Raw genomic sequence first — 13,968 nt, forward strand, 5'->3', positions numbered from 1 at the left:
TTAAAATTGATGATGAAGATAAAGCTGTTTTGTTGGTTGTCTCTTTACCTTCTACCTACAAACACTTCAAGGAAATCATGTTGTATGGAAACAATGATACCTTATCCTTTGAAGATGTTAAATCTAATTTGTTGTCCAAAGAAAAGTTTGATCTTGAAGTTCATTCTGTGGACAAGGGTGAGGGCTTAAGTGTTCGAGGTAGAATTCAAGAAAAGGGGAGTACCAGTTACAAAAAGTCCAGATCCAAATCAAGGGGACGCAAATCCAACAAATTCTGTCGCTATTGCAAGAAACCTGGGCACGAGATTTCTGATTGCTTTATCTTGAAGAAAAAGCAAGAAAAGGAGAAAACTCCACAATCTCCTGAAGCTGCCAATATTGAAGCTGATTCTGACGGTGACATTACTTTATGTGTTGTCTCTTCTAATAAGAGGAGTAAAACATAATGGGTTCTTGACTCCGGATGTTCTTTTCATATGTGCCCTTATAAGGACTTATTTACCACTTTTGAATCTCTTGATGGTGGTTTTGTCTTAATGGGTGATGACACCCAATTAAAGGTTGCAGGAATAGGAACTATTCGGATCAAGGCCCATGTTGGTGTTGTCAGAACCTTTGCTAATGTCCGCTATGTTCCTGATCTGAGGCGGAACTTAATTTCTCTTGGCACTCTTGAGTCTCTCGGGTGCAAGTTTTCATCTGAAGGTGGAGTCCTTGAAGTATATAAAGGTGCTCTTCCTTTATTGAAAGGTAACCGCGTAGGTTGCTTATATATCTTGCAAGGATCTACTGTGACAGGTTCAGCAGCTGTATCATCATCCATGCCTGATAATGATGTCACCAAATTATGGCACATGCGCCTGGGCCATATGAGTGAAAAAGGCATGCATCTTCTAAGCAAACAAGGTCATCTTGGTAAACATGGCATCGGTAAGTTGGAGTTTTGTAAACATTGTGTTTTTGGGAAACAGAAAAAGGTTAGTTTCTCCACTGCAACTCACCGTACCAAAGGTATTCTTGATTATATTCATTCTGACCTTTGGGGGCCTTCCAAATCTCCTTCCTATGGAGGACGCCGCTATATGATGACTATCATTGATGATTTTTCCCGTAAAGTTTGGGTTTATTTTCTGCGGCATAAAAATGAGACTTTCCCTACCTTCAAGAAGTGGAAAACTCTTGTTGAAACCCAGACAGGGAAGAAAGTGAAGAAGCTCAGAACAGATAATGGATTAGAGTTCTGTAGTGGTGACTTTAATGAGTTCTGCGCAAATCATGGTATTGCTAGACACAAAACCATTCCAAGGAATCCCCAGCAAAATGGTGTTGCAGAACGGATGAACATGACTCTACTTTAGAGAGCTCGTTGCATGCTCTCGAATGCTGGGTTATGGCATCGACGTGATCTTTGGACCGAGGCAGCATCTACTGCATGTTACTTGGTCAACCGCTCTCCACATTCGGCGCTTGACTTCAAAGTTCCAGAAGAAATTTGGTCAGGTAATCCTGTTGATTATTCTAAATTAAGAATTTTCGGATGTCCTGCATATACACATGGCAATGATGGTAAATTAGCTCCAAGAGCTGTTGAGTGCATATTTCTTGGTTACGCATCTGAATCTAAGGGGTATCGTTTATGGTGCTCTAATTCAAAGTCACAAAAGTTAATTCTTAGCAGAGATGTGACTTTTAATGAGGATGCATTATTATCTTCTGGAAAACAGTCTTCTGTGTCTTCTTCTACTAGTACAGATAAGCTGCAGGGTACTAGCGAGAAGGTGGAGTTTGTATTAAAGCCTGCAGCTCCTGATGTCGATGTTCCATCCTCCTCTACAAATGAATCAAGCATCGATGATCAACATGCTGATGATGATCGTGATGATAGTACCACTTCTCCTATTCAACAACAAGGAGATGATTATTCTATTGCTCGAGACAGAACTAGAAGACAAATCATAAAGCCAGCTAGATACACTAATGATGACAATTTAGTTGCTTATGCATTGTCTATTGCACAAGAGGTAAATGATGGCGTTGAGCCTGCCAGCTACACTGAAGTTGTTTCTTGTGTTGAGTCTTCTCGGTGGCTAGTGGCTATGAATGAAGAAGTTGAGAGTCTTCATAAAAACAGTACTTGGGTTTTGACAGAGCTTCCTAAAGGCAAGCGACCCTTAAGGTGTAAATGGGTCTATAAGAAGAAAGACGGCATTCCCGGGGTTGAAGATCCAAGATGCAAAGCACGACTAGTCATTAAAGGCTTTAATCAAAAGGAAGGTATTGACTTTAATGAGATATTCTCACCTGTTGTTCGTTACACTTCCATTCGTGTTTTGCTTGCTTTTGTTGCTTTGTTTGATTTGGAATTGGAGCAACTTGATGTAAAGACAGCTTTTCTACATGGAGAGTTGGAAGAAGAAATCTACATGGAGCAACCCGAGGGATTTATTGTTCTTGGTAAGGAGCATCTTGTCTGTCGATTGAAGAAATCCTTATATGACCTTAAGCAAGCTCCCAGACAGTGGTACAAGAGGTTTGATTCTTTCATGATTGGGCAAAGTTATTGCAGGAGTCAATTTGATGACTGTATTTACTTTCAAAATTTTCAAGATGGATCCTTCATATACTTGTTACTTTATGTTGATGATATGTTAATTGCATCACATGACAAATCTTTGATCCGGAAATTGAAAACTCAAAACTCAGTAATGAGTTTGAGATGAAAGAATTAGGTGCAACAAAGAAAATTCTTGGTATGGAGATTCGCAGGGACCGTCAAGCTGGAAAACTGTTCTTATCTCAACAGAAATATATTGAGAGAGTGCTTGATAGGTTTAATATGAATGATTGCAATCCTGTTTCTACTCCACTTGCTGCACATTTCAAGTTATCTTCAGAATTTTGCCCAGACACAGAGGAAGAAATGAAGCGTATGTCGCTTGTTCCTTATGCTAGTGCAGTTGGCAGTCTTATGTATGCCATGGTATGCACCAGGCCAGATTTAGCATATGTTGTTAGCATGGTAAGTCGGTATATGCACAATCCTGGCAAGAATCACTGGAGTGCTGTAAAATGTATTTTTCGGTATCTAAAAGGTACTTCTCATATTGGCTTGGTATTTGACAGAAGCATGGCTACAACCGATGATGTTGTAGGTTATGTTGACTCGGATTATGGTGGTGATCTTGATCGAAGAAGATCTCTTTCTGGTTACATCTTCACTCTCTGTAATGGAGCTATCAGCTGGAAACCTACACTTCAATCTATTGCTGCATTATCTACGACTGAAGCGGAGTATATTTCAGCAACAGAGGGTGTCAAGGAGGCTATTTGGCTTCGAGGTTTGGTCAATGAACTTGGTCTTACACAGGGTGTTCTTACTGTGTTTTGTGATAGCCAAAGTGCTATTCACTTGACCAAGAATAATCGTTATCACGACAGGACCAAACACATTGATGTAAAGCGTTACTTTATCCGAGATATTGTTGTTGCGGGTGAAATCTTAGTTGAAAAGATTCACACGTCTGAGAATCCAGCAGATATGCTTACCAAGCCACTTCCATATTCCAAGTTCCAGCATTGTCTGGACTTGGTTGGTCTCTTTAGTACTTGAGCGCCCTTCGGGGCTTTATTTGGCGATGAGCAATTGTCGAATTCGAACCAAGGTGGAGATTGTTAGAAGTTGGTTCTAAATTCTCCAATTTTCTATGCGTGTTGCACCTCATGCTACTTGGTCCACCTCCAGCTTGTGATACATCATCAATTTAGGTGACTAAGCAATATCAAGATTGCTTCACAACATTACACCTTGCTGGTTGCTTCTTCCACCACATGCTTAGTAACCATGACAATGCAAGCCTACTTTTCCTAGCATTCCACCTCCTACTTGCAGCATGGTGAACGTGTCACTTGCTGGTTCATTTCCTTCACCCTTAAGCATTGGTTGGAGGCTATATATATGCAACAATCTGGCTTCGTTGAGGGCATCACACATAGAGTGCATATACACGAGAGAGGATTCAAAGAAACATTGGCACACTTGTTTTGTGTCATTTGGTTTTTGGTGAGAATTCTAGTTTCATTTGAGAGAGTTATTTTGTGAGAAAAATATTTCTCTTTGTCCTCATTTCTATAAGAGGATTTGTTGTACTCTCCCTTTTACATAGTGGAACTTTGCTCGTGATCGCCCGTGGTTTTTTACCTCTCACATTGGGAGGGTTTTTCCACGTAAATCTTGTGTGTTCTTTTTCTTGCCACTTTACTTTTACTTCTCTTTAATTCTCAATTATCTCGATCATGTGCTTCCGCATTGCGCTGATACCCTAACAGACACTTTCATGTCTTCTTGGTGTTTTATCAACAAAATCAAACCACCTTCCTTACCCATATTGATGATTGAGGAGGCTTTTGACATGTTTTGTAATGGGGTGGTTGGGTTTGGCCCCTTTTGGAATCACATGTTGGGTTATTGGAATGAGAGCAGGGAGAGACCAAACAAAGTTTTGTTTTTGAAATATGAGGACATGAAAGAAGATCCTGAATTTTACTTGAAAAAAATTGCTGAGTTCTTGGGTTGCCCTTTCTCCTTGGAGGAGGAAAGTGGGGGTGTAATTGAGAACATAATTGATTTGTGTAGCTTTGAGAAGATGAAGGAATTGGAGGTAAATAAATCTGGAACATTTGCCAGGAATTTCAAAAACAAGTTCTTGTTCAGGAAGGGTGAAATTGGTGATTTTGTTAGTTATCTTTCACCTTCCATGGTGGAGAAATTATCCAAAGTCATGGAAGAGAAGCTAGGTGGATCTGGTTTGTCATTTAGAGTGAACTCTCAATAGTGGGGCATGAACAATTAATCTATGTGTGTACAATGTTGTACAAGTAACTTTACAAGCCTCAAAATGAACTCTGTTTATTTTTAGCTATATATGCAATGCAATAACCATTCATGTGTTTCATAGACATGTGCATCAAATGTTGTTGTGGATCCCTACTCTCCTCAGAGATCACGTGCGTAGGGTAACATAAACCCTGTGGTTGTGAGAATTCTCAGTTATATATGTTTCTCTCATTAATGTATGAACTACGTTTTGGTTGTGAGACGTGGTTTTGTCATGTTCTATTGTTCTCTAATGTTTGGCAACAAATACTATGAATACTTCTTTTGCACATTATGTTGAGCTCTGTAATGTACTTTAGAACGAATTACAAATATTTATCTATCTATACTATATATAAAAGCAAAGTTTTGCAGCCTTAAGGGTTAAAGGGTAATTCAATAGATCATTGAACATAAATAAGAATTTATCCATGGACAATTCAGTAAATCTCAATATAATTAGTTGGCAATCAAATCTTGGCCGTCCGTAGCGTTCAATCTTAGCCATTTGATTTCTTTTTCTTTTGGCCTAATTGCAACTTTGGTCCCTGACGTTTACAAAAGCCACGATTTTGGTCCCTCACCTAATTTAATTACATAAATCGTCCCTCACCTAACACTCTGTGAGCAACGTTAGTCATTTTGTCAATTTGCTAACGGAAGGAGGCTGAGGTGGATTAATAATCTGATGTGGACGACACTGGGGAGTGAGAGAGAGTCACATGAGGAGCACGTGACCTCCAACGGTCACCTTCTTTCCTTTTTCTCTTATAAAACAGAGGCAGCTCGCGTGTAAGGGTAAGGGTCCTTCTCCAACTACTGCAACTCGCGTGAAAGACGAAGAAGCTTCTCCAGCTGCTGCAGGTCCTTGGGTTCGACGGTTATGGGGGGATTTAGCGAAGGTTCATCTGCCTGTTCTGGATCTGGAAGGCGATTCCACAAGTCTAAGCCACTGAAGATTCTTTGTGATTGCGGAGTTGAAGCTCTCCTTGTAGCATCAGAGACACCATACAGTCATGGAAGGGTGTTTTATGGCTGTGGATTGTACAAGGGTCCCCATGTGGCTCTCTCTCACTCCCCAGTGTTGTCCATGTCAGATTATTAATCCACCTCAGCCTCCTTCCGTTAGCAAATTGACAGAATGACTAACGTTGCTCACGGAGTGTTAGGTGAGGGACGATTTATGTAATTAAATTAGGTGAGGGACCAAAATTGTGGCTTTTGTAAACGTCAGGTACCAAAGTTGCAATTAAGCCTATTTCTTTTTCACTTTAAAACCCGTCGTTGTATTTGCACGCTTGGTTTTCCCTTTCGGACTCCCTTCGGTTTTCCTTTTTCCACACCCTTTATGACTTTCTTCCGTTTTCGTTCTCCCACTCCCACCATATTAAGAGTCACGCTCATTGCAAAACGAAATGAGCTCTAGCGAGAAAAATCATGGGAGAGGAGAGGGCGAGATCGAATGGTGACCTGAGCGGAGGGGAAATCGTGAGAGGATCTGGGTGGAGCTCGAGGCAGAGAAGATGGTGGCATCCCTGGTCATACTCTAAAGCCCCATTGCCTCTTTTCCATTAATCAAGGTTTCAGTTTCCTTCTACTACCTGAAGGTGTCACGTTTCATTCACCTCTTCAATTCCTCTTCTTTGGGTGTGGATGACTATGATGAGTATGTATTTTTCAGTTCCCTCCAGACTCTTCTTTTCAATTTTTCTCTTCCTTGATTGTCTTCTTGCAGTTTCGTCAATTTCCAATTTTCGGTGTTGTTTTCTTTGCCTCATGTTCGTAGTTGTTACGAAACTGAAATGTAGCTTTAATTGTGGTTTGTTTTGTTGTTTTGTTCGTGATCGGTGTTTTGTTTTATGGGAGAATGAGGAATTGAAGATAAACATCACTGGTTTATGTTGAATTAGTAGTTTGTGGATTTGTAACAATGAACGAAATCCGAAATTCTGTTACTTTTTGAGGTGTATTGAACGTGGTGTTCTGTTGATATGTTGTTGTTGTACTCTTAAAGGAATGATTTTTCATGGATTGATTGTGAATATAACTTTTGTTTTTATGCTTTGATTTAAAGCTTTCTACTAAATCAGTATTACAGCTAGAATAATTTGTTCCTTTTATATTTCTAATTTGTTCTCATTTTCCCTGAACTAATTTTAGCAATATGATGATGTTCAGGCTTCTTTTATAAGTTTAACTTCGTTTTGTGACTTTTTAATTTCTGAGTTAGGATAAGGAACTCCTTTCATTAGATTTCTTTTGTGTTGTTATTGTTTTCATACAAGATCATTTGCTATCTATCCATTTCCCTTTGGTTACTGTCTTTGCTCACAGGTTTTTGGGGTTTAAAATGAGGGAAAAATCCTTTGAGGTCCATGCCCAGTGGTAAGCTGCATTTTGCCCCTCACTATTCTATTTAAAATTTGATTTTTGATTATTTTGGTAATATACTTCTGAAAGGTTGCTCTGCAAGGTTGTTCCTTTCCTTAAATTTCAGTTTCTGAAAGGATTGAGAAAATATGCATGGACTAAGGACAGGTTTAATTACTTCGAATATATGCAATTTCCCTATATTGAAATCATGAAATCTGCTTAAAGTAAGAGGTCACCAAGAAAACCTAAGCATCCATCCAACCACAAAAAAGGTAATGTTCATCTCTCCTATTTCCCCTGAATTTGTGCTTGTTAATATCTCCTCAATTCCCCTTTTTCAATGTGGCCATTTCAGCAGAGAGACAGAAAGAGGAAAAATAGAGAAGAAACCCAAGTAAGAATGTTGTCTCATTCATTTTCGATACGAGGTATCGTTTTCTACTTGCACTGAAATCGAATCCATCCTCTTTTTTTACAGAGGAGCTTGCTTTCTTTCTCCCCCAAGACACACTATCAGTATGTTAATCCTCTAATTCATTCATTCATTCATTATATTTATGCAAATATAATTCTAGATGAAACATGTCTAGGTTTTGATCAAGAAGCATCTGTTCTACATAATAAGGTTCATGCCTTTACAAGAAGCAAGAAGGTTTTTTCGTTGGAAAAAATGGTCAGAACAAAACTTTGGTTGCTGGACAAGAAGCACAACGGATCGTGAATGCTACAAAAAATGGCACTGTTGCTCTGCTTAGTTTTTACTTCTGCCTGTTTGTTTTCCATGTTAGAATTCAATTAAGGTAGCTAAGCTCAAGTCACCTGATGGGTTCTTTTTCATTAGTAGAAGAAAATGTAAGCTCTCACCCCTTTTACTCTTAGATTTTTAATTAGCTCTCAATTCAGGGTATTCAATGCGTTTCTGGTCTGACTTGGGAACATCCATTATCTATTTCATTTAATGGAGCATACAAATTAAGTGATTCATTAAAATTGTGCCTAATGGAACTGATAAGAGAATAGCAAATCAGAGCATGTCTCTTTTTTTTCAATTTAATTCTGCTCATGTGCTAAATGGTCTACCCTTTTATTTCATTTTAGTTCATTTGATTATAAGGTGGTTTAGTCTTTGTCTCACATGGGCCATTCTAAATTTAATTATTAATGATGTTGTCTATAAAGCTTATTCTGGGGTTGATTTTGCATAACAAAATTTGAGTAGAGGGAGGATCTCGCTAAATGGCTCAAGCTTTGCGCTCGATGGTTTAAGAGAGACAAAGATTATGTCCAAGAAAAAAGAAAAGCTTTACAGTGACCTAGAATCTGCTGAAAAGAAATACATTGACCAAAGGAAACCCACTTCAGTTAAGTTTCGTGTACTGCCTCCTTAGAATGTCAATATAATTTTTCCAATAATAGAATAAGTTTGTCGTTACTTTTTCCAATAAAAAAAAAGCTTCAATGTGTGGATATGGCAAGATGTTATCAAATTGGTACTTTATATGCTTTTGCATGCTATACCAAGTACCACAAAGGTGTTGAAGTCTAACACGGGTTATACTCCTCATAGCCATTGAAGAAGGGCATGTGTTGTGTTAGACTGTTAGTTCAAACACATGTGCTTCCTTGGAGTTTTTACATGCAGTTAGAAAGGATACTCTGAATGAGAATGCTTCATTCCATGCTTTTTATTTTTATTTTTAATGACACATGAATGATGAATCTTGAGTATATATAAGTTGGTTTTAAAGTCTTGCTGTTTTGTGGATTGCATTATTATAGAAATTTCTCTAACTGTTCCTCCTTTCCCTTTTTTCTATCCTAACAGTGTAACTGCTGAATCTCACTTTGCAAGGCCAAAAGAAAAAGCAGATGATGCAAGATGTGAATTCTGCTAATTGATTTAGTCATTTTATTGGTTACTGTTTCTGATCTGATATCTAAGTAGCTGAACTCTGTTGTGATTTTTTTGTACCTTTATTCAATAAAATTATATCAAGTGAAACTTTTCTTTAAATTCCAATTCCACCTTTTTGTACGTGTTTCAAACAACTCTACTACTTCAGCTTGCCCCTTTACTTTCACTCAACATGTCAAATTACCTTCTCTCTTCAGGTCTTTTTATGTGTAGATGAGAATGTGCTTAGATCTTGATTGGGAATATTGGTGTACACCCTTTTATGACAACTTGACAACAACACTATGAAAATTGCATAAAATGCTTTGTTTTCCTCAATATTTATGCAGAAAGGTTGTTACTTATTACACTGATTGTTTTTGTTAGCTTTATGTTGGTACTCATCTTAATGCTGTTATTCTTCGTGCTTTTATCTGCTAGCATGGTAGGTGAGTCTAAGAGATATAGTAACTGAAACTATAGATGACAGAGAAACATTAAGTGATTAATTTGTAACGGGTGCCCGACATTAAAAGTGATTAATTTGTAATGTGTGTGCAAAAACATTCAAAGTGAATAATTTGTAACTGATGAGAGACATTACCAGTGATTAATTTGTAACTGATGAGAGGTGAATTTAATTTTAAGCAACCATTTGTTAATTGTAAGAGTTGAAGAGGAATAGTTATGGATGAGCCTCAAATAATTTGTGCTTAATAAATAAATAGGGTGACACCTAATGTGGACCACTTTTAAAGTGGTCTAATTTTAGACCACGTTTTTTTAACCTGCTATAACAAGTCAACACATCTTTTTTTAAAGAAATTTAATATATGACAAATTTTAATGATATTTTTTCTTAAAAAAAATAATGTGTTGACCTGCTATACCCGGTCAAAGTAGGTGGTGTAAAATTACACCACCTAAAAATGGTGCATATTAGGTTCTCTCTTCATAAATAGAAGGAATATTGTAAAAACTATTGCTGAAACGACAATGAAAGTTCGGTTTTAAGTAGAGAAAACATGAAAATTTCAATTGTTAATTAAGTACCATAAGGAAATGAAAGGTCAATGCACTAAGCATGAATATGTGAATGACCCGACATGATAAGATGAAGTTAGTTACTGTGTGATTCTAGAACAGATAATGTCAAATAATTATTGTTGCTAATTCCTAAATTCTTCACTCCAGCAGTATAGAATACTATCTTAAATTGCTGCTTCCTCTAATAATATTTATGATTTATAAAGATTTGTGTTTGAGTGGGGTAAATACTCCCTTAACAATTTATTAGCACTTCCATTTTTCTAAATTTGACACCTCGAGCCAATGATAAATTGCTTTATTTTCCCTTTTCGGAATATAGTTTAATGCTATATGGTGTTTTAAGCTTTTTGAAGGTTATGTTATGGTGTATTCTACGGAGAGTTAATATTGGAAGAAATTTTAAATTTGAGTTCATTCCTTCATTATAAAAAAAAGGCTTAATTTCAGTTTGGGCCCCTGATGTTTCAAGAATGGACGATCCGCACCCCCCGTGTATAAAAGTTGCGGTCAAGCTCCCCTTTGTTACAAAACTGTGCTAACGAAGCCCTTCCGTTAGCTTCCGTCTGTTGACCAAACGGAAATGGCTTCATTAATTGACGTGACGACCACGTGTTATTATATTTTCTTTAAACAATTATTTTTTCATGTCTCTTCCCAATTATTTGTGGAATTAAAAAATAAAAAATAAATTACACATAAGAAATTTGAATTTAATTAACAAAAATAAAATCAATTAACAAAATTAACCCTAATTTAATTAACAAAAACAAATTCCTCCCCCCAATTAACCCCAAATCAAAATTCCCCTGTTCTTCAGAATTAACCAGAACCCAGAAACACAAACTCAAAAGATGGCAGCAATGGAGCAGCAAAATTAGGGTTCATCTTCTCCTTTTCTTCCTGTTTTTGCATCTCCTCTCCTGTTGTTCTTCTTTTGCTTCTCTTCTCCGTTTCTCCGCCGACGGAAGAACAAGAGATGGCAGCAATGGAGCTCCACGAGAAGAAATCACCAGTGGCAGCGTCGGTGGTTCTCAGGAAGGAAGAAAGAAGGCGACGACGGCGCGATCTGGACTTGAAAGAGAGGAGTGGCGGCGCGGTTACACGAGAGAGGAGAGACGACGGCGACGTTGGTGGCTTCAGATCGGAAAGATGAGATGATGAGGAGATGAAGGTTGGTTCGCTGTTAGGGGCTGTGTTGTGGTGATTTGGACAGAGAGAAGGGGAGGCGATGGTGTTTTGAACCGGAGGGACCTGTGCGGTGATGCGATTCAAAGGAACTTAGTTGTTGGGAGAAAGCTTTTTCCCGTTTGTTGGCCCAATCCCATAACAGCTTGGCCACCACCACCACCACTGACAGATTAGCCGCCGCCACTGTTTCTTAGTTTCTTGGCCACCACCATGTTGATTGATTGTCCCTCGAATTGCCATAGCAGCGGACTGAATTGAAAGCTCGTGCGGCCAAAAACAATGAAAACAATCGTATAATCAGATGCAATCGCAAGGAGTGGGAATTTGGGGGAAAATTACAAACGTGATTGCGAAGGTATGGTGAAGAAGTGATTGTGAGAAGGGGAATTGAAGATGAGAAATTGGGGAAAAGACAGGGAAGGAGAAGAACGTGTACCTGAGTTTAATGTAAAAAAATATAATTGTTTAAAGAAAATATAATAACATGTGGCCGCCACGTCAATTAATGAAGCCATTTCCGTTTGGTCAACAGACGGAAGCTAACGGAAGGGCTTCGTTAGCACAGTTTTGTAACAAAGGGGAGCTTGACCGCAACTTTTATACACGGGGGGTGCGGATCGCCCATTCTTGAAACATCAGGGGCCCAAACTGGAATTAAGCCTAAAAAAAATTAAGTTCATGCATAAACTCATTTTCACTACATGTGTATCATTTACATGTGTTTATATCTAAATTAAAGGCTACATATTACGCATTAATATCATTTAGGAATTACATTGAAGTTATAAATTAAAAATTATATTCTTGACGTAGCACTTCATTTTTATTGTGACATAAAAGAACTGAAAATATATTAATTCAAAAATTAACAAAATAAACTAAAATTTAAGAAGAAAAAAGGAAAAAAGATTAAAATGTTATTAAAATCAGTCTTAAAATATATGTATAAAAATAGTGGATACATAATTTAGGAGTTATATATAAGTTTTTATGAAGGTAGGAGTTATATGGAAGTTAAACTTAAAGATTGAATTTAAATCTCACTTCAAAGTGTCTAATAAAGTAATAATGATACAAAAATAAACAATATAATCCCTGAACAAAAACCTTTATACTTCTTCAATTCTTTTTTTTGGTTACAAATGGAAAGGGAAAAAACAACAGAAACAGGCTACATGATTACATCTTGGCACAAAAGAGGAACAACCACAGTGGGGGCAAGCTTTGCCAGTATATCCGCTTACATACTTCTTCAATTCTATTCACATAAGCTTACATACTATTATATAGAAGTTTTTTAAAAAATTATTATTCTTAACATGGTGCTTCATTTTATTTATAAATTAAAAACATAAAACTCAAAAATAAATTAATTTAAAAATTAACAATGTAATTTAAAAAAGGGAAATTGATTAAAATTTTATTTAAATAATTCTAAAACCTTCATATTAGTTATATATCTATTAATCAACACATTAAAAATATAAGTATAAAAATGGGGTTACATTATATGAATTAATATCATGTAGGAGTTATATAGAAGTTAAATTTTTTAAAATATTAAAGAATATTAAACCAACTAAACACTATCGAGTTGAGACCAAGATCTTAAAGAAACTAAACCGTAAAATAAATAAAAAAATAAAAAAAAGAAAGATCGGACGAAAAAACAACTACCAACAACTGATAACATCGCTAAATAATTGCGCTTCTACAAAACAAAAATAAACACATGCATCACAAAAACATATTCAAACTTATATTTTCTTATATCTAAATTTAATTTGTTCTTTTAATTCATAAATATCTTTTAGTAAACATAAAAAATAACATAGATTTTAAAAATTTCACACGAAAAAAAAATATGAACAAAAAATAAAAAATAAAAAATATCACGAAGGAAAGGCATTCTCAGATTAATTAATTGGTGTATATGGTTGTTTTTTTAGTTTTGTCCAATTTTAAATTGCAACATTTTTTCCCAAAATGATAGGTCAAGTTGTAAGAGTTATGAGACATATAAGTTGGGTGGTGAAGGTCCATAAATCAATCTCTGGAATGTGCAATTTATCTTTCCGATGTAAAAAAAATTGCAACAATTTCAATTTAAAAGGAAAGTTAAATGCACTTTAATTCAATTAATGTGAGAATTTGAAAGATTGATATTATAATATAAACATCTTACAGGGTAGTTGATTTTTGTGAACATACAAGTAATAAACATCTTAATAACCTCAAAAAAAATAAACACTTATGATTATTGTACACATTATCATTTACATGATACTTGATTTTTTTAAAATAAAAATAAATTATTTGGGTTACAAAAGAAAAAGAACTTTAAAAATATAATCTAAAAATAATGTAATAAAAGAGTGCAAAGTAATCTAAAATTAATAAAAAGTAAAAAAGGGAAATTTAAAAAAAATGTGCAATTTGAATTTATCATAAAATACATTACAAAAACATTATTTGAAAAAAAAAGTTTAAGACACTGAACTTTTTTACTTATCATATGTGACATGGAGATATCACATTTTGATATATTTTTTAGTTATCATATGGGACATAAAGATGTAAAATATTGATA

The 13,968-nt window shown here is 36.1% G+C and overlaps 1 protein-coding gene across 1 annotated transcript; it reads left to right on the forward strand.

Moving 5' to 3' along the window:
• The first annotated feature begins 3,997 nt into the window (after window positions 1-3,997).
• LOC130742398 (cytosolic sulfotransferase 14-like) lies at window positions 3,998-5,200 on the forward strand. The gene has a single exon (XM_057594498.1). It carries the CDS (start codon window positions 4,335-4,337, stop codon window positions 4,830-4,832), a length of 498 nt encoding a protein of 165 aa, XP_057450481.1. The 5' UTR covers window positions 3,998-4,334; the 3' UTR covers window positions 4,833-5,200.
• The last annotated feature ends 8,768 nt before the right edge of the window (window positions 5,201-13,968 follow it).

The sequence above is a fragment of the Lotus japonicus genome, chromosome 3 (assembly GCF_012489685.1).
Source record: "Lotus japonicus ecotype B-129 chromosome 3, LjGifu_v1.2".
Taxonomy (NCBI): Eukaryota; Viridiplantae; Streptophyta; class Magnoliopsida; order Fabales; family Fabaceae; genus Lotus; species Lotus japonicus.